At 42.2% G+C, this 21,011-nt stretch overlaps 1 protein-coding gene across 8 annotated transcripts in view; it reads right to left on the bottom strand.

The window, feature by feature from the left end:
• Positions 1-21,011, bottom strand: part of Tmcc1 (transmembrane and coiled-coil domain family 1) — a 164,303-nt gene that overhangs the window by 53,805 nt on the left and 89,487 nt on the right. Inside the window, exon 1 of one of the 8 annotated variants that reach the window (XM_078033432.1) lies at positions 4,715-4,863. The exons of the other annotated variants lie outside the window; for them this stretch is intronic. Coding sequence (XP_077889558.1) covers positions 4,715-4,738 — 24 coding nt within the window. The 5' untranslated portion in view covers positions 4,739-4,863. Of the gene's footprint in view, positions 1-4,714; positions 4,864-21,011 lie in introns of those variants that run through there. 8 annotated transcript variants of the gene reach the window in all.

Raw genomic sequence — 21,011 nt, 5'->3', positions numbered from 1 at the left:
AAACAGTTGAATGTTCTATATACATTGAGAGATTTATATAAAATGGTAAAAGAATACTGTATAAACAATTGAAAACCATGTACTATATATTATTTTTGTAGTACAACCATGTATACATTATGTACTGTAACCACACACTATATATTATTATAGATATGCGGATGGTCATGTTTGCATAAAGACATTTCAGTTAACAAAGGACTGCATACACATCAGTCACCCCTAAGATTATAATGGAGGTGAGGTCACTTGCCATTGCCTAGTGACACTGATCTGACTGAGGTGCTATGGCGCAACACACTTCAGATGGGTTCATGGTGATGCGGGTACTAACAAAAATACTGCACTACCACGTGTATAAAAGTAGAGCACATATAATTAGGTGTAGCACATGCTACCTGAGAATAAATGACTATGTAGTCTCTATGCTATATATTTTTTTTAATTGTCAGGGCATACTTCTACCCCCTTTTTTTTTTTGTTAACTATAACATAGCCTCCGGGAGACCTTCAGGAGGTATTCCAGAAAACCATCTTGCTCTGTGAGCGTTATCTTCCAGTGAGACAAAATGTGGAAGACAGGGACACTGATGATCCCAACCCTATCCAGGCCTAGGCTAATGTTTGTGCCTTAGTTTTGTTTTGTTTTTAATACTTTTAGTTGTAGATGACTTTATATTTATTTTTCTATGAGGTGCTGAGGATTGAACTCAGAGCCTCACATGTGCTCTAACACCGAGCCACAACCCAGCCCTGTGCCTTAGTTTTTAACAAAAAAGTTTTAAAATAAATATCTTAACAATAGGAAAGACATATATATATAAAATGTCCAGAAACAAAAATATTTTTGTCCAGCTGTAAAACATGGGATTTTTTTTTCTTTGTGGTGTTGGGAGTCAAACCCAGGGCCCCCACGCCTGCCAGGCAAACACTATACCACTGAGCTGTACCCCCAGACCACGTGTTTGTGTTTTAAACTAAGTATATAAAAGAATCAGAAATTTAAATATTAAAATATTAATAGAGTCAGAAAAAATGTTAAGACGTGTAGGGCCACCTAAGTATGCAGTGATGACAAAGTCTGCAGTCGTGGACAGAATGTCCCCAGTCTTCTCGCTCACTCACCACCCACTGACTCACCCAGAGCAACCTCCAGGCCCATGCGCACCCACACGGGTGTACGATTTTGATTTTTTTATGGTGTATTTGCACTCTAGCTTTTCTATGTTTAGATATAGAAACACTACTGTGTTCACTTGTTTATAGTCTTCAGTGTAGTAACACTCTGCTCAGGACTGTGGCCTAGGACCCACAAACTGTACAGCACATTACCCGGGTGCACCGCAGGCTGGGTTTGTGTGAGTACACACTGCAATGATCACACATTGACAAAAGTTGCATTTTTTAGACTGGATCCCTGTTGCTAAGTGACACATGATGTGTATACGAAATAACTATATAAACACATACGTGTTAATGAAACTACTAAATTCAGGACAGTACTTGTTTGTAGAGATGGGGAGCAGGTTGAGGAATAATACACAAACATAAACCCTATCTAAAGCAAAAACGCTAAGTTTGAAAGGGCTTGGTATCAGTCCTTGAGTGTTTGCTGGAAGAATAATATTCTGAATAAAAGAATAAAATTCTGACAGTGGTTTAGCTATACGCCCAGACATGCACAGCTCAACCAGCAGAAGTGAGTCATACCTGACACTATACACTGCTGCACTCTACATGTTGGCGACCTCCCTCCCCAAGTAACACACTGGAACTTACACCCAATGTTTTATTATTAAGTGGAGGGGGGCTTGGGGAAGTGATTAAGTCACAGGATAACTGCACTTCAAAAAGTTCAATGAACTCTCTTCTCTTTCTGCCACATGAACACAAAAAGCAATGAGGCATCATCTATGAGGGACAGCCCCTCACCAGACAGTGAATCTCTGGTACTGTCACCTTGGACTTCCCAGGATCCAGAACATGGAGAACTGAGAAAAAAATTTCTGCTACAGTATTTTATTATAGCAGCCCCACCGCCTGAGCCACACCAAAATATTTCAGCATGTATTTCCAAACCTGAAGGTCATTTTCTTAAATAACTACAATATCATTCATTATCATAACTAGGGTAATTTTCTAATACCATATATCATCCATTGATATGAAAAAGTTCAAGATATACAACTGCCAGATGTCAGAGATTACAGGTTCAACAATCACTGACTGAAGGTACATATGGGACGTGTGGACTCGATCACTCACAGCATTTTGCTGTCACCAAGGGCCTAAGCCCTTAAACTGGGAATGTTTTGGTGTGCAATTCATATATTTCAGGGCAGGAAAAACTATATAATAAACTCCAGAACTATTGTTTCTTAAAATAAAGTTTTCAGCTTTCACATGTGGTTCTTAGTCCTAAAACACTGTATGTTTCAAAAAATCCATCTCTGCTCAGGTGCTGCATTAACATACTAAGGCCTGCAGCGACTCTTCATATACCACTGCACAATTCTGTTGCACTACCAGTTACTAATTCATAGCCTACCTCCAAAAATGATTTAAAATGACTAGTACAATTTATATGATTTTTGAAAACGTAATAAAAATTATAATTAAAGAATAAAGATACAAGTATTGGAAGATAGGGAGACAGATAACTGAACTAGAAATTTCAAATAACATTAGTTACTGTAATTAGACACTCGATTTTTCTGACGACCAAAGCAAAAATGGAGATATGATGGTTTTGTTGTATTTTTTTTCATTAGTTCTTAAAAACCGCTTAAGAATTAATCAGCATATTTGAACAAAGAAACTTGTACACAAATTTGTATGTTAAAAAAACTATTACATTTGTTAACAATGATTTTATAAAAGCTAGAAAAATATCCTTCATAGATGATCCTTATATACATCTGTATTAAAAAAAAAAAACCAAAAAACAAACAAACAAACAAAACAAGGGCTTATAATACAATCACAGTTCACTGAATGAGTTTCTATGTTACCTAAAGGAAGAGAGGTTAGGTGGGTAGCTTTCTGGCAATCTGACTTGATACTGAGAGAAAGTTTGAGGAACAGACAGACAATATGTCCCTCTGCATAATGTTGTCCAATGACAGGGACTGCACCCAGGTTTTAACTGAATTTGGTTTGCACACAGCACAAGTGTGTGCTCATTAGTGAGTGGTTTGCCAATCATCTCATAACCTCCATGTAGGAAGAGACTAAGAACACACCCCATAAACACACACCATTTTAATTTCCCTTCACTCCAAACAGGTTCAGTGTCCTGTTGCAGAAGGAAACGAACAAAGGAAGGATTTTTGAAACCTATGCAGACTAATTTGAGATCTCCTGATCTTAAAATCCACAGGAGAGAGGTAACCTAGTGTAAGAATCACACTGCACTCATCACATTAGACACACAGGTAAACGCATGAGTGCACATGCAAAATTAGCATGTGGTATCTGCTTCCTCTCAAATAATATTTCTCAACTCAACTGTCCTTTCTTCCTCTCAGCCCTACCTTTTTCTAAGAAGCAGAGCAGTGCATATGAAAACAGCTCAGGTCTCTGTGATCTGAGACTTCTTTATCTCATCCTCAAGTGCTTAGGATGGCCTCAAACTGAGCAGGGTTCAATGGATACGAGCTGACTCCCCTATTCCATGCTTGTATCTCAGATGTGTTCTCCTAGACACCAATCAACAAGGATTTCTATGCAGATATTCAAAGTTTGCTGATGAAAATTAGAGTTCAAAGTTCTCTGTGTCCTCTGTGCCAGGTGACGACATCTCCAACAGCTAGACATCAAAAAGAAGCATATCCAAATGCCTGATAACTCAGCAGCAGCAACAGCAGAGTAACAAATAAAGAGAGAAAGAATGAACTTTGTACTGGTTGTCAAAAACGCAAGGGCGCAGGACAGACCAATGAAGAAATACTGATGTGTGCTTTTTCTTTTTTTTTCTTTTTTTTTTTTTTTAGGTGGGTGGTAGGGGCTAATGAGGATTGAACCCAGGGGCCCTCAACCACTGAGCCCCATCCCCACCCCTATTTTGTATGCTATTCAGAGACAGGGTCTCCCTGAGTTGCTCAGGGCCTCACTTTTGCTGAGGCTGGCTTTGAACTCACGATCCTCCCACCTCAGCCCCCCAAGCCCCTGGGATGACAGGTGAGCGTCACCGTCCCGACTCCGTGCTCTTTTCTTGCACACACTCTTTTCCTATACGACATCGAGGCTTATATTCCCAAATACTGGTTCTCAGCTCAAGAGAATTCCCAACCTCAGGGAGAAGTATGCAGAGACCCACATACACTGTGCACATGTAAGTATCTAAGTTAACTAAAAAGGAAAATGAAGAGTATCAATAAAAAATTACTCCCAGGCTGAATCGATTTAAAAAATACATGTGTAAAAAGAAATGCACAAGGGCCCCAAGACCAGAGCTTCAGCACGAGTACTGAACAGGTGCTTAGATCCACGATTCCTGCAAATCCACCACAGGCCTTTAATGGCAGGGTGAGAAGGGTCTTCAAAGAGTATGGCCATACAATCCCCAAACAAGACCTCTTCTTAGCTCAGAGCCTCCCTTCTCCAGAGGGGAGCAGAGTGACAAATAAAGAAATAAAGAATGAACTTTGCACTAGTTGTCAAAAATGCAAGGGCAGAGGACAGACCCAGGCTGTTGTCAGTCCCCAGTACTCACCTGGGCTTCCCACTGTGCGCTCATTACCTTGTGGGTCTTCCTCTTCCCTCTCAGTTGAAGACTCCGAGACAGAAGTCTCAATGACTCCAGCGCACACGGATAAACCACTGTATGACTGGGCTCCAGAACACCCTGCTCTTCTGGGATTTACAGGCTAATCAATGGGATGGGACATACCTTTGACCTCATGACCACGTGACACCGTTCCACCTGACCTCTGAGGTCACCACTCTCAGGACACATCACCCTTCTAGAATTACAACTTTTTTTCTGGGTGGAGCTGGAGATCAAACTCAGGGCCTGGGCATACCAGGCAGGCACTGTACCACTGAGTGACATCCCCTGCCACGCCATAGATCTAATCTGTCTAATAATTTCAATCTCTTTGCTAATATCCCATTCCCTCCTGGCTCTCTACCCACCAGGACAAACTGTCTTTCAAGTCAAAGTCATGGTGACATAAAGAAATCAGGCAGAGGGCTGAAGATGTGGCTCAAGTGGTAGCGCGCTCGCCTGGCATGCGCATGGCGCTGGGTCCGATCCTCAGCACCACATAAAAATAAAATAAAAAGATGTTGTGTCCACCGAAAACTAAAAATAAATATTAAAAAAAAATTCTCTCTCTCTCTCTTTAAAAAAAAGAAATCAGGCAGAACTGGATTAATCATTGCTCTATTGACTGGTAATGGTACAACTTTCATAACCATGGAACACTCGTTTATTATCAAAGGGAGTAGACACGTGTATCTGCTGGCCACTGCCACCACCAGTCACCGGATACAGTCCCCACTGGCATTCCAGGGGAACTGGTTCTAATACCCTCCTTGGATGCCAAAATCCGTGGCTGCTCAAGTCCCTTTTATTAAACAGCACAGCATCTGCACAGAACCTATGCACATCCTCCCATCCACGTTTTAAGTCATCTCTAGATCACCTGCAACACCTGACAAAACAGAAGTGCTATGTGATTAACTGCCACACTGTATTGTTTAGGAAATAATAACAAGAAGAAAAAAGAAAGGTCTGTACTGTTCAGTACTGATACAATGGTTCTTCCCTGAGTATTTTTAATCCACAGTTGGTTGGATCCAGAGGCGTGGATGCAGCGGGGCCGGCTCTCATTTCCAAGTTTCAGGCACAGTAATCCCTCCTGTGTGTATGACTCTACAAAAGGCTTCTGAAGTAATTAATTCCATATCATTTTCATTTTACCAAAAAGAGGGGCTGAGGCTTGTGCATGATCCTCATCTGGCAGGGCCTAGGGAGATGTCAGCTGCTGCTCTCGAGGCCCGGGGCTTACTCAAGGCCATGTGCCTGCTGTGGGTTGGGACTGGAACCACAGACTCCTGACACTCCACTCACCTCTTCCACTACAGCTTCACTCTCTCATTCCACATTCCGCTCCTCTTTGGAAGATGCCTCATCTACTACTTGTGGCTTCCACCATCAGCCACTGGCAAATGCCTCTTTGGCCTAAAGATCTCATCCTGACCTCACTCTCTTCACATCGCTTACTCAGAAGCCTACTAGAATGTTCTCATTAACATCTCTCCCTTAAAAATAATGCTTAAGAGTCACCTCTCTTGTCAAGACAACTTATGGGGAAAAGAATGACAGTCTTTTTAAAATATGATGCTGGAACAACTTGCTACCAACATGCAGAAGAACAAGGCTGGACCCCGCCTCACACTACAGACCCAAACTGACCAGACCTAACATTAGAGCCTACATTAAAACATGAATGTCCTTGGGACCTTGCATTAGGCAATGGCTTCTTGGATATGATACTAAAAACATAAATGACAAAAGAAAAAGCACATAAGATGAGATTAAAATTTTGATTTCTCAAAAACAATACTTTGGAAAATGAACAGATGCCCACAGAATGGGGACTAAATCTTGTGAATTTTATGTCTGATAAGGGACTTAGAGACAAAATATATACAGACCTGTTACAACTCAGTATTCAAAAGACAATCCAATTAAAAAATGGGAAAAGGGCCTGAATAGACATTTCTCTAAATAAGATACAGAAATGGCCAAGAAACACTTAAAAATATGATCAACCTCATCATTAGCCACCGAAGAAAGTAAATCAAAGTCAAAGTGTGAGGGCTGAGGGTACAGCTCAGGAGTAGAGCACTAGCCTGGCAGGTGAGGAAGGGGTTCCACCCCATCCCCATCCCCACCCCAGGAGGTGATGCTACCACGTGACACTAGGATGGCTGGAACAAAAGACAGAGACAGACGGGTCCTCAAATGATCCACTGGGAAGGAAGAGTCACCATGGGATCCAGAGTTCCAAGTGCAGACCCAAGGGAAGCGAAGCCTGAGCTGCACAAACCTACATCCACACATTCACAGCAGCATTCACTGTGACCGAAATAAATGTCCATCAACTGGCAAATGGATAAGTAAGGTGTGAGCCACCCATGATTCCATTTACCTAAACGTCCAGAACAGGCAAATCTGTACAGAAACCAGGTTAGCAGTTGTCTACAGCTAAGGGGGACAGAGAGGCCAGTGGTGGGTAAAGAATATGGGGTTTCTTTTTGGGGTCACAGAAATGTTCTAAAATTCACTGTTGATGATTGTACAACTCTGTAGGCGAACTAAAAGCCATGGATGTATACTTTCAATGGATGATGACAGGTGTATTATATTACAAAACACTACTAAAAAAAAACAAAACAAAACAACAACAACAAAAAAAACACAAAACATCCTTTATGAAGCATTTCCTAGTAGGACTTGCTCTTTCCCCAGCCACCAACTCTTAAGATCAACAAGCTTTAATGCAGAGCTGTAGCTAGTTGATTTGAGGAGAATGGAACATATTTTTTAAAAAGAGTCCTAGCCTTGAAGAGAAGAAAACAGATCCAAAACTAGTTTGGACACCAACTACCTATACAGCCAAGTCCCACCAAGCCTTGGTTCCCTCGTGTTTGAGCTCCTTCCTTGGCTAAATCAAGTCTTGGGAGATAGTGTAATCTGTGCAACTCTGAACTTCGCAATGAGTTGGGAATTCTAGGGGATTGGGATGAGGAAAGAATTCAATGTTCTCACAAGAGACTTCTTCAGGAAAGTGCCACCGTACTCCATGGTGCTTTGCTAAATCTGGAAGATAAGCAGATGCTCCTCTATGTGCAAAATCTTAAATCGTGAAGCAAGAAGACAGCTGCCGTCGCATAACACAAATAGCGAGGCAGACTATGTGTGAGTGGAATAAGAATTAGAAATATTTATGACACTATTTTACTACTATGTACCATGGGATAAAGAAAGGCCTCCTCACCCTCAACAGTGAGTTTATTAAAAGCCCTACCGATCCCCACTAGAAGAGCAGAGGTCATTTGTGTGCCAGGCGCTTCATACACGTTACTTCCTTCAAACTTCAAACACTCTGCAACTTACTTACTGTTGTGTTCATTTTTAAAGAAGATGGAGGCCGAGGGAAGGCAAGTCATCTGCTCACCTTCCAATGTGCTTCCAGCTGGCTTCTGGGGTCCCCACAGGGGACTGCCTCAGAGGACAAGTCAAATGCCAGGGACATGCTTGATTCTAGATCTTAACCTGTATGTTCCAAAGAAAGCGGACGACCTGGCCAGTTTCATTTTTGTTCCACTCTTTTGAACCACACTGTGACAGCCGCTCATCAATACCAGAGGCTGGTCACCACTGTATGACACTCACATGGTGTCTGTCACCTCCCAAGCGTCTGTCACCACTCCAGCTCACCCTTCTCCATCCTGCTGTCCACCCACACCCTCTGGCCTCGAAAGCCCAGCTGTTTGCCCACGTGGAGCTCTCTCGGGGCACCCTTTGTGGCAATTCTCTTCCTCTTTCCAACTCCCATGGCGTTTCTTGAGTAACAGTGAACCGCCCACCCTGAGCCAGGCGTCCCGGTGGGCTCAGAGTTACTCAGGATTTCTTCACTGCACAGCTGCGGGCCAAGGGGTTCGTCCTATGCATGTTACAGCCTGTGTATAAAAACTGCCCAACAGGCTAACAAGCCTGCAAAAAGCTCTTTTCTGCTAAAGAAAAAAATCTTGGGCTGCAGATGTAGCTTGGTGGTAAAGGGAGACAGATGGCTTAGCACAGGCGAGGTCCTGGGTTGGATCCTCAGGCCTGAAAAGGGGAAAAAGAGCTGGGGGAGGGGGGGTAGGGATCAGAGAAGGAACAACACTTGACTGGTACTTAAAAAAACTAAAGTTAACTGAGGGTGAAAGGCCTTCTTGGGTTCAGTTTATGAACTCCAAGAAAAACAATCTGCCTGCCATTTATTAATTTATTCTCAATTTGAGTTTTAAAAAATATCTCCACTGTTTCACAAAATGTAAATCAAAGCTTTTCTTGCATCTTTGGTAGATTTCCCAAGTTGCACTTATTTTTAAAAAACAACTATATTAGGAATAATATCTAATGAAGATGTCCACAGTAAAAAGCATCTTACAGAATCCAAAAATTCCAAAAAGTACTAAAAGAATCTCTGAACTCATCCAAGTTTTCAGATATTGACCAATACTGTGTTCCATGGACCAAAATCAGATGCAAAATGAATGCTTACACTGCTGATAAGACATGAACCTTACAATTTCACATTATAACTTTAATGCTGGCACCACATGGGTGTTTAGAGATCAAAGAGTTTTGCTAGCAATTTCAGGGGAAAATGTAGGAAAGGGCCTCAGAGGCTGAGCATGACTTTTTAGGAAATCCAGGTTTTTTTTTTTTTTTTTTTGGTCCCCTGTCCCTCTGTACTGTGAACTGAACCCAGGGGCTTGCTCATACTAGGCAAGTGCTCTACCACTGAGCTACACCCCCACCTCTTCTAATTTTTTTTTTTAAACACTTGAGCCAGGGAATAAGTTGCTGAGGTTGACCTTGAACTTGGGATCCTCCTACTTTAGACTTCTGAGTAGCTGGGATTACAGGTGTGCACCAATATACCCAGCAAAAATCAGTATTTAAAAATTTTATCTTCAACAGTTTCTAAAGAAAATAAATGTACAAGTATGTACTATTCTTCCTTATCATCATCAAGGTTGCCAATCACACATATTTAATACATGATCTTAGTATATATTACTGTATAAAAAGAATATATGTGTAGTTGATATGATTCTAACAGTCCCTGATGTATTACTACTTTCCTCAACTCAAAGATTAAGCTGGGAGGACAAGAAACTTGCACAAGTTAACATAACTGATAGGTAATAAAGAATTAGAAACTAGGTTTTCCAGCTTCTAAGGCCTACCTGAGCTTTCAATTATGATAACTTTGGTTAGTCATTTAGACTGCAGAAAGAATCTTCATTACTGCACAAAAGGACAAAACTCACATTTCAGAAAGTCCAAAAGACTTCTCCAGCATTCCACAATAATAAAGAGAGTAGGGCTGGGGTTGTGGCTCAGCGGTAGAGCGCTCGCCTGGCACATGCAAGGCCCTGGGTTCGATCCTCAGCACCACATAAAAATACATAAATAAAACAAAGGTATTACTAAAAATTAAATATTTTTTAAAAATAAAGAGTAAAATTTCTTAGGAAATGTGCAATGCATGAGCGTATGCCCAACAAAATTAAACTAGATTTCAAGGTACCAGCTACTATTGCTGCAGGTATTGCAATCCAGTAGGAAGATTCTTTTATTCAAGTGCACAAAACCCCCAAATAAACCACCACCCTCATCACCATCACCAACATTAAAAACAGAAAAGTTTCCTTATAGTTTTAAACATGCATTCACATTTTTTGAAACTCACTCTTTGTCTCTGTGGCTTGTATGAGGAGATTACAAAACATTTTGTTGTCATGTCCTCAGCCACCCTGCTCCTTCTGCTCCTTCTCCTGAGGATGCATAGTCAAACACAGACGGCTTTCTCAGCCACAGGACTGGGCTGAGCTCGGGACATTTCTAAGCCTAGTTGTTCTCACAAGAATCCCTGCCTTCAGAGCAAAAGCCCTGATGGGAAACACTGTGCGTCTACAGCCATGGAGCGTGGCCCCTAGGGCAACGTTGCCAGACATTCTGGATCCTAAGGGTTTTGGTTTCCCCAGCTCACACCCGCCCTGTTTCAGTGACACAAAGTGTGTCCTTGCTACCAAAAGGAGAGCGGCAGGAGACTGACTAGACATGGATGGACTCTTCTTCCTCCCTCCCTCCCTTCAAAAACTATTCACATTTTTTTGGAAACAGGCACATTCACGAATACTGTATGGTATCAAGTGTCACCAAACCTGGTTCTAAAGCTTTGATCCTGCTACTGGACTGTCTGAGCCCATTCACCCGAATCCTCCGCCTCACTGTGCCTGTGTGTAGTAGATGTTTTTCCATACGGCCTGGGGAGACTTAAATAAGGGAATCCCATAAAACACTGCGGGCTTTCTTATTCTTCTTAACTTATTTGTTGCAGTGCTGGGGGCGGAACTGCAAGAGCTGCCACCCTGGGCTGCACCCTAGTTCCAGCACTGCGGGCACTGTTTAAAGAGGTGAGAGGCTGGGCTTGTGGCTCAGTGTCAAGCACTCGTCTTGCATGTGGAAGGCACCGGGTTCCATCCTCAGCACCACATAAAAATCAAATAAAGGCACTGTATCCATTGACAACTAAAAAATATATATATATTAAAAAAAGAAGGTGAACCAAAATTAAGTACATGATCACTAATTTTAAAATTAGAGCAAGTCATCCTAGTTTTGTAATTCTCTACATTCCTTCTCCTAATCTTTTTGAGGGCTGAGGGGCAAGGTTCTGCTGTGATCAATTTTATGTTACTAGCAACTGGCACAATGCCCCAAATACAGCAGGTATGAGGCTGGAGAGAACAGTCTGGAGGAGCAGAAGGAACCCCGGCACCTCACATGGCCTCCTGTTAGCTTGGAAATGTTGGGTGGGGTCTTCAATTTCAGTTTGTTTCCTCACCAGAACAAAAGGAAGAGTGACTTTGCGTCACTGATGAGATACTGAAATAGACCACTGCGTGAGTGCACTCTTTTCTCTTGCAGGCATGTAAAAGGCATTCAATAAAATGCTGATTCCTGACATATTTGAATACTCATCTAAACTCTACATTTCATTCTGCAATACGTGCTCCATTAACGTGGCTGCAGAGGGATTTCTAAAAATGAACTCAGACTCTGTTACAGACTCCTCTTTAAAATACCTATTCATTTGTGAAGTTCATAAAAAAATATTCCTGCTCCAGGAAATTTTTTATGTGATTCTAGGAAATCCATGAACCCAAAGTTAATATACCGTATGTGACCTTTTCCTCTGGACACCAGGAAGCTCAGGGCTGAAACGAATCCACCGTCATCCATGAGTTCCTCATGGTCTAGAGATCTATGTTCTTCCTGTCCTTTTTTATTTTTAAAAGTTCTATTGTATGCTTAAAAGAATTTCTGTCTATGGGAGGCCAATCCAGAAGATTTAATTTTAGATTTTATAACATTCAATTTATAAAGCTGAAAATTTAGAAATCAGTTTTTCCTGAAGCTTCTAGGATTGGCTTGTAAACCATATGGTTCTTTTCAAAGCTCAGCAAACTTTGGCAACCCTTTTAAGGGTATGTACATAATATTTGGTTCCATTTATAAACTTATATTCCTTTCTTTTAAGCTACGTTAAGCTTTATTTTATTCTAGTATTGAAAAATGATTTTTAAATTATTTAAATAACTTGAAATATTAAACAATTTTTGAAACTACAATATTCCCACCAATACCACAGGTTCAGTATAACTTTCTTCCTTTCCATATTTGAAACTTCCTTCTCTGATCACAGAGAGCAACTTGGCTCCCCTTGTCCCCAACACACTAATCCACGTAGCTTGTCAACCCCCTCCCTCCCTGTGTGACCAGTCTTCCACCGATGCAGCGGTCTCCTCTTGTGGCGTATGCCCTGCTCACCGGCTCAGGCTGACCCCTTCCCAGGCTGTCCAGCTACACAAACCCACTCCCGATACCTTGGGGCTGACGCATCCAGTACGAGCCTGTGTCCACCACTGCATCCCATCCTGCTCCTGAGTAGACAGGCCCTGCTTCTCTCCTGTAATGACTTTGGGGAACCCTGCAGACTCAATGCAACCAGGGAGAGGCCTTGAAAATACCTGGGAGGAGAACTAGAAGAAAAATTGAAACCATTTTCCCACCAGATGAGATCTGGAATAGCATTATTTTGAATAACGAGGGAAACATGCCCCTATCTGACACTAAGATGAGCAAGCAGGGCCATGATGGGGTAGGAACCCGTCAGCACCTGTCCAAGGTCTGGAGTTGTTCAGGGCAAGGGTCCGGATGGTGGCAATTTCCAAGTGGACCCTGTCAGTAGGGAGGGGGAGCTGGGCTAAAGTGTGGGGACACCAGGTGGTCTGCTGACAAGTCCATGGCCCGCTGCTGTACCTGTCTCAGGTGCCCTTCTGCTCGTATGCTTCTGGTGAGGGATTTGCATCATTTTTTTGTTCTGGTGAGCTTGGTCAATTAAAAAGCCTGATTTCTATGATCTGGGGCTGATACGCCCGTGCATCCGTGTGCCTCTGATTTCATTTGGTGAGCTCACAGGTGGTCATTTTTTATTAGCACGATGAATGTCTTTATCATTTTGTGCCTTATGATTGTGCTGCGTAGCTGGAGATTATATTCTGATAAACTCTGTGTGCCTAACATGTTGGTGGTTACTGGGCTACCACCTCATTCTGCCTGAGCACTTGCACTCAAGATGCAGTAGCTCAAAGCTACTCCTCAAAATGGAGGAACGCAAGGCCAGGCACAGCTGGGAAACTGCTGTCCTACCAAACACGCAGCAACTCAGAGCAGGGCACAGTCCCTTCTCCACACAGAGATAAGCCAAAGGCACAGGCAAGAATGAACTTTGTGATGCCAGATCAGAGCTGGAGATGGCAAATGAATGTCTAAAGAGATGCTTAGCTTAACAGTTGTACAGCTGGACGCAGAAACACTGAGGTGAACGGAGACATGTTTAGTGTACCGACTGCTGGTCCACTTAGCCTGGTGCCCTCCTGGTCCATGCATTCGCAGCATGTGCCAGGATTTACTTCCCGTTAAGACGAGGTAATAAGCCAGGTGTGGTGGAGCACACCTGAAAGCCCCACATTTGGGCAGTCTGAGGCAGGAGGATCAAAAGTTTGAGGTTGACCTCGGCAATGTCCCATGCAACTGGGCAAAACTTTCAAAACAAAAAATAAGGCAGGCCAGGGCCAGCATAAAGTACTTCTGGGTTCAATCCTCAGTCCAAAACAAAACGATAAAGTCATAGTCCATTTTATCTACGTGCGTAATAGCAACGGACACCTGGGCTGCGTCCATCTTGATTACTGTGAGCAATGCTGGATTGTGTGGTTAAAAACAAAGTTAAAACAAATTTATTTCTTGAAAATACTAGGTACCCCATGCTCGTCACATTATTCTTCCATAACCAGCTCTAAGCTCCAATCGACTTGACACATATCAACCCCTAAAATCACTGTCTCAACTCTTACACTTGTGAAAATTTAATGCCATTTTTGAGATTTTTGTTCTTACATTGTATGCTTTCTCAACAATTTCACTTGAAGATTGCAGAAATAATATTCCTGTGTCTGTCTGTCTCCTTTCTCATTTTAGTGTTGGGGACTAAATTTAGGGCCTTGGGTATGCGAAGCACCCCCTCTACCACTAACCTATACTCCAAAGTAATTTCACCACTGGATTCTTAGGTAAAGAAGTGACTCCATTAACAGATGAAAGAGTCAGTTACTGGTAGAATGAGATTAATCTGTGTATGTGTATATGGTGGGGATTTAACCCAGGAGTATTTGCCACTGAGCTATATAATTCCTCCAGCCCTTTTTATTTTGAGACAAGGGCTCATTCAGCTGCCTAGGATGGTCTCGAACTTGTGATCCTCCTGCCTCAGCCTTCTGAGGAGCTGGATTAACAGGCCCGCCCCCACCATGCCTAACAAAACCTTCACAGTTACAGAGAACTGTGATACGACAGGAACTATGCTCAGAATACAGTAACATCCTTGGCCTCTAAGAGCTTATACTTTAATGGAAGAGAAAGATATTATAATACACAGCAACAGGTAGCAAATGCATGTCTACGATTTCATAATGAGGCCATTATGCTAAGTGAAATAGTCTGATACAGATAAACACAAAATACTGCAGAATTATAGAGGAGGAATATAAGTTGAGACAAGGTAAGAGGGATGGAAGTAGAGGTGAGAAGTAGGGACGCATGCTCAGTGTGCAGGAGGTGCTTCAATTACTCTCAGCAGCACTAAAAGTGGGGCTAGGCAGGTAGGTAGGTAGGTGTGTGTGAGTCAGAGCAAGCCATTTCCTGAAGCAGCAACACAGAGAAATATTACTAACCCACTGAAATTCTGGAATTCTGGACCACTGGTAGGTTTAACAACAAATCCAACTAGCCACAGCTATTTACACTGACAATTATACAAGAATTTGTTTTCTAGGAATCAACTTGTACCTTATGAAGATCTTAATAACATTTCTGCCTTAGTAATTAAGCTTTCCTTGTCTGCTTCTAAAATACAAATTTTAAAGATGATTGACAGTGGCAGAGCACTTGCCCAGAATACTTGAGGTGAGACTGAACCTCAGTTTTGAGAAGAAAAAATTTTAAAAGGATGTTTTATAGTAAGACATTAAAATGAGGATAAGAAGACATGAACTATGTAAAATGAACTGGACAAATAATTTATAAACAGACTACGGTATTACAGGACTTGCTAAAATTTGATCTGAAGTTCAAGTCAAATTCTTCCTGGTACACAAAACAAAAATCTAATGCTCTATTTGCATTGTTTCTCACATAAAAACTAATTAATCCCCCCCCCACTTTTTCATTTGTTTTTTTTAACTGGGGATTGAACCTAGGGGCACTTAACCCCTGAGCCAAATCCCCAGCCCTTTATATATTTTGTTTAGAGAAAGGGTCTTGTTGAGTTGCTTAGGGCCTCACTAAGTTGCTTAGGCTGGCCTCTAACTTGTGATCCTCCTGCCTCAGCCTCCTAGCCGCTGGGATTATAGGCATGTGCAACCATACCAGGCTAACAAATTCTTTTAAAATTGGATTGCTTTTTTCCTTCTATTATATGTTTATATCTCCATTGTGTTTCCACATCTGGAAAACATCACTACTGAGCTTCTACTGCTGGTCACTGAAAAGCAAGACAACTTCATGATTTGCTAAGTCTCAAAATAAAAATGACAACACGTGCTCTCTTCACACTTTTTAAACAAGACTGTCATAGTCTTAAATGGAACCAAAGCTTTCCTTTATGCATCTGCTGATATTCCACACAGGGCCATGGCGGTTTCCCCACTGCTACCATATATTTAAGCACCTCCTTTCATTTTCATTATGAAAACAATGATATAACTTCTCACTTCCTAATAATGATGATGATATATTAGATAGGTGAAGAAGTATGATACAATCAAGCAGATTGCAATCAATACAGTAATAGCTTCTAAGATTTTAGAAGAAAAGTTTATTGACTCAATCTGTTTTATTTTTATTTTTTAGTTGTAGTTGGACACAATACCTTTATTTATTTATTTATTTTTAGGTGGTGCTGAGGATCAATCCCAGGTCCCCACACATGCTAGGCGAGCACTCTACTGCTGATCCACAACCCCAGCCCCCTCATCCTTTTTTTAAGCGTATTTTTTTTAGTTACAGATGGAAACATTATCTTTATTTGTTTACTTTTAGATCAGCAAGCTTTATTCAGTAGCGGAATCAATTCGTGGAATCTGGAGTGGCTCATTTTCAGGGTAGAAAATGGTCGTTACCTTTATTTTTATTTATTCATTTTTATGTGATGCTGAGGATGGAACCCAGTGCCTCACACTTGCTAGGCAAGTGCTCTACCACTGAGCCACTACCCCAGCCCCTGAGTCTAAGCCCTTTATATAAATGATATCTAAAAAGATGCCTGTTGAGTTTAGAATAACTATGAGTGGTGAATAAAATCTAATTGTCATAATCTGGTAATTAGCAGCACAGACTGAAAGACAGCTGTCTTCCAGGTGGCTGAGAACTTGAAGAGAAATAGATGGTCTCTATGGCAGAGCAACCTCCACCCCAGGTCAGGTGGCCCTCAGGATTCCAGGGGGTTCAGCTTGTGAAGCTGAATTCTATTCTTTGTGACTTTGGTCATCATCCAACTAATTACCTTAATTCAATTGTCTGAAAATAGGAAGAAACCAGGATTTTGTGGGAGGGAGGGAGGAAAGAAGGGAATGAGGGAGAAGTGCAAGGAAGCAATGGAGGAGACTAGTTGGTCCACCGCTGCAGGAGATTCCGAGGCATTTTGTTGGACTCAGGTTCAAGCCCAGTCAAGGCCAAACGTGGACTAGTGATCTTAGAAAATCTGCAGAAGGGTTAACCGCCCCCCATCAGGAGTAAACCTAAAGGCTGAAAGTGAAGACGGGCTGTGCCAACGACTGAAATGAGGAGCAAAGGAGAACAGGCAGTGCACCAGCTCGGCGGGCCTAAGAACAGACCAGGGAGCATCCTGATGTGCCAGGGTCCAGGCCAGGACGCTTGCTTCTGAGCACGACACTCATCTTTTCATCCACATACAGTCGTTCCAATATTTTGAACGTGCTGTTTGTGAAGCTCTGTGCCAGCACGAACAGAGGATGCACAACACGATCCTGATGCTGAAAAAGCTACGCAGAAACTGAACCCTGGTGCAAGGAAACGCAGACTTTATCAGCAGGAAGCCTGGCATGTAACATGTGATTGACACATGCCAACCACGGTTCCGAAAAATTCAAGTGGTTTAGGGCATGTAACAATGTTCACTATTTAAACAGATCTTACAAGTGCTTTTGTAAACAGCCTCATGGTTTTGTGCAGAGTCACAGCTGGGCAACCCTCATCACTGTCAACTTTGGTACGTTTTTATCCCTTAGCCACCCCCCTCCTCCCCATGCCTCCCTGCCCACACACCCTCTATGGACTTTCTGTCCCTGTGGACTGGCCCGTCCAGGGTGTTTCATATAAAGAGAATCACCTAACGTGTGGCCCTTTGCATCTGCTTTCTGTTTTTAAGGTTCACCCGTGACGCAGCACGCATGAGCGCGCGCCTGAATGCGCTATTCAAAGCGAAAAAATCTTTTGTAAAGCAAATAATCATTCCTTGGCTCAAATAAATATATATTTCAGTTTACTTGAGGTGTGTTACAATGGATAGTAGGCCACAGGTCTCCCTTCTAATCCTGTATGATGTTTCATTGCAAAACAAAATAAGACCCCAAATCCAAACAACTTCTGAAAGTTGTTTTTACCAATGTCCACCTACCTAGACATAAGCACCTTAAGGTGTCCCTGAGAGAGGAGTACCTAGTAGAAATGACCTCAGCAACTAGATCTAGGGACTTTGTTTTCATTTACTGTAAATCCCACTGATCAGATGTGTTTGTTTCCCTCTCCTATTGTCCTCTGCCCTGAGAATTAAAACCATTCATTCTTTGTCTAACTCAAAAATACAGTTTGGAGACTCAATTGTAAAGAAAAACAAAGATCTAAGCTGTACATCAGAGTCCCACGTGAAATCAATACAGCCTTCAAGAGAAAATGAGGATAAAATATGACACTGGTATTTATTTAGTTCAAAGTATTTTTCTTCTCACATTCCATGGAGGCAGGACTTGCTCATCTATAAAATCAAGGGGTGGGTTACATAATCTTCCTCAAGGCTGCGCCCAATTTATTCTGGTGTCTGCACAGCCCTGTTTACAGGAGCACGATTCACAACAGCCAAGCTGTGGAACCAGCAGTGTGGCGGCCCTCAACAGACGAAAGGATACAAAAAGAGGGAAATATATACACAATGGGGTTGTATCCAGTCATAAAAAATTAAATCATGTCATTCGTAGGAAAATGGATGGAGCTTGAGAACATTATGTTGAGCAAAATGAGCCAAACACAGTAAGCCAAGGGTGGCCATATTTTCTCTCCTGTGTGGTATGGAAGTAGAGAGGGAAAGGGAAAAGGGGTGTGGGGTGGGGGTGGAGACCTCATGAAAATGGAAGGGAGATGAGCAGAGTGGAGGAAAAGGACCAGGGGGACGGGGGAGGGGGGGACGGTGACATTGGCCCAAGGATCCTGCTGTGTCGTGTGCAGGTACAATATGGAGCCACAAATCCCACCACTATGTACAACTGTGATGCACCAATAAAAAATGTGGAAAAACTAAAGTACCTCAGGTTACATCTCCTACACGAGGTTCTTACACTGGAATCTGTGTAAGAAACGATATGAATCTTGGATGTTCTACATTTTTACTCTTAGTTGGGGATAAAAGTTAACCAAGATAATTATTAAAGCTCACTTCTTTCTCACGGGACTAGGCTGTGTGGACTGCAAGGGACAAAAATATTTTTTAAATGCTCTTTGTTTCTCATCATGAACTTGCTCGGGATCAAAAGCAACAGAATATTTTCTTTACCTTTTTCCTTTAGTAATTTAAGATATCTGTACAAAGTTATAATAACCAAAGGATCATTTCGGCCGAGATACTCTCAATTTTTCATTTTGTCGCATGTCATAAATTCAAGTGGCCAGCTTTGCCCTGCATTTTTTGGTACAAAATGGAACTTTTATTTCCCTTTATTATTATTAAAGGGGAACATGTTGTCCTTGGCAAGCAAACAATTTTTTTCTGAGATTGATAACTATTTGGGGCTCTCAGGGATTCTGTAATTATCTTGGGTCCAATTAAAACCAAAGAGCAAAAATTCAAATTGAAGATGTATTTACTGAGGCATTCAGAAAAGAGGTCTGATACAATATTTAAAACATCATCAAAACTCTCCTGAGCTGTGGATTTTAACTCTACAACTTCATCCACCCATTGTGCCTGGAGACTGAGAATTTCCTCACACCTCACTCAGGAGGCACAATGTGAACTGGGGTTCAGGGACACGCACAGGCTTTGCCAGTACGATCTGCGCACGTGAAGAAAAGGCTGAGCACGGTTAGGATGAAGCTCAAGTTAAATGTCTGGTCCCCCAAACAGTCATAACTGCCTCTCTAACAAAAACTAAAGAGATGGGGGAAAAATTATACGGGCATTGCCTGGGGGAGATTAAGCTGATCATTTCAAAGAGAATATGTGAGGCACTACAAGGTGGCAGCATTTGATACTGGGTTAAGAATGTGTAAAATGTGGATAAGGAGACTGCAGGAGAGCAGGATTGGGAAGGGAAAAGAAGAATAAAATGGTCCAGGCTGGAAGAAAAACCTGGAGTGAAAAACAAAGCAAACACCTCTGGAGCACTAAGGAGCAAGGAGCACCTGGGCGTGGGTGGCTGGGCCGAGTTATCAAGGGCCCGACACCAAGCTGGGCTTGAATGCAGTAAACAAAGAGAGCCGTGTTCTGCGTGGCAGGAGATGGACTATGGGAGACAGAGTTTAGAAAGATCTGGGTGGTGCGTGGGCAGAGCAGGTGTGTGGAAAGCAAACCTGAACCTAGTGGGAGCAGTTGAAAACCCACTATAATTGTCTGAACTAGGCTGGTGGCAACAGGAAGGGACAGACAAGAACATGCAGACATAAAAAGAAGTGAATACAAGTGGCCTCTAAACACGAGAAGATCTCACCGCTCACAATAAAACATACAAATTAAAATTATAGGGGCTGGGGATGTGGCTCAAGCGGTAGCGCGCTCGCCTGGCATGCGTGTGGCCCAGGTTCGATCCTCAGCACCACGTACAAACAAAGGTGTCCGCCAAAAACTAAAAAATAAATATTAAAACTCTCTTTAAAAAAAATTATATTAAGACACCAAGTTATAATGCCCTCTACATAAGAGGCATTTCCAAAAATTGTTGGTGGGAATGTAAAATACTACTACCCCCTGAGATAGAAATATTGCAGAGTCTAGCAAAGCCACTCACAACTGAACCCAAAGACTCTGGCATAAGCCAACTATACCAGGTGTATTTGCGAAAGCAACAGCCTGTGGACAAATCAAATGTCCAAAAGGAGGTGTGCTGCAACAAGCGATGTTTCAAATTAAATTTGAAATTAAAAAAAAAAAAAACAAAAAACCTGAATGTGAAAAGTGAGATGGAAAAAAAAGCCCAATCAACATCGAGTTGGCAAATTAACACAGGGAAGAGAAGCACTGCTCTCAGTTGTCCTGTTAGCACAACACAGTGGCCCGGGCACGCTCAGTGCTCCAAATGCTCCCTAAATCTATCTCCACTAAAGGGAACCGAGGCTTCTTGAAGGAACATCTTGACTCTAGGCCTGGAGA

This window comes from Ictidomys tridecemlineatus, chromosome 16 (assembly GCF_052094955.1).
Source record: "Ictidomys tridecemlineatus isolate mIctTri1 chromosome 16, mIctTri1.hap1, whole genome shotgun sequence".
In the NCBI taxonomy this organism is placed as follows: Eukaryota; Metazoa; Chordata; class Mammalia; order Rodentia; family Sciuridae; genus Ictidomys; species Ictidomys tridecemlineatus.
This window is presented reverse-complemented; position numbering and strand designations above follow the sequence as displayed.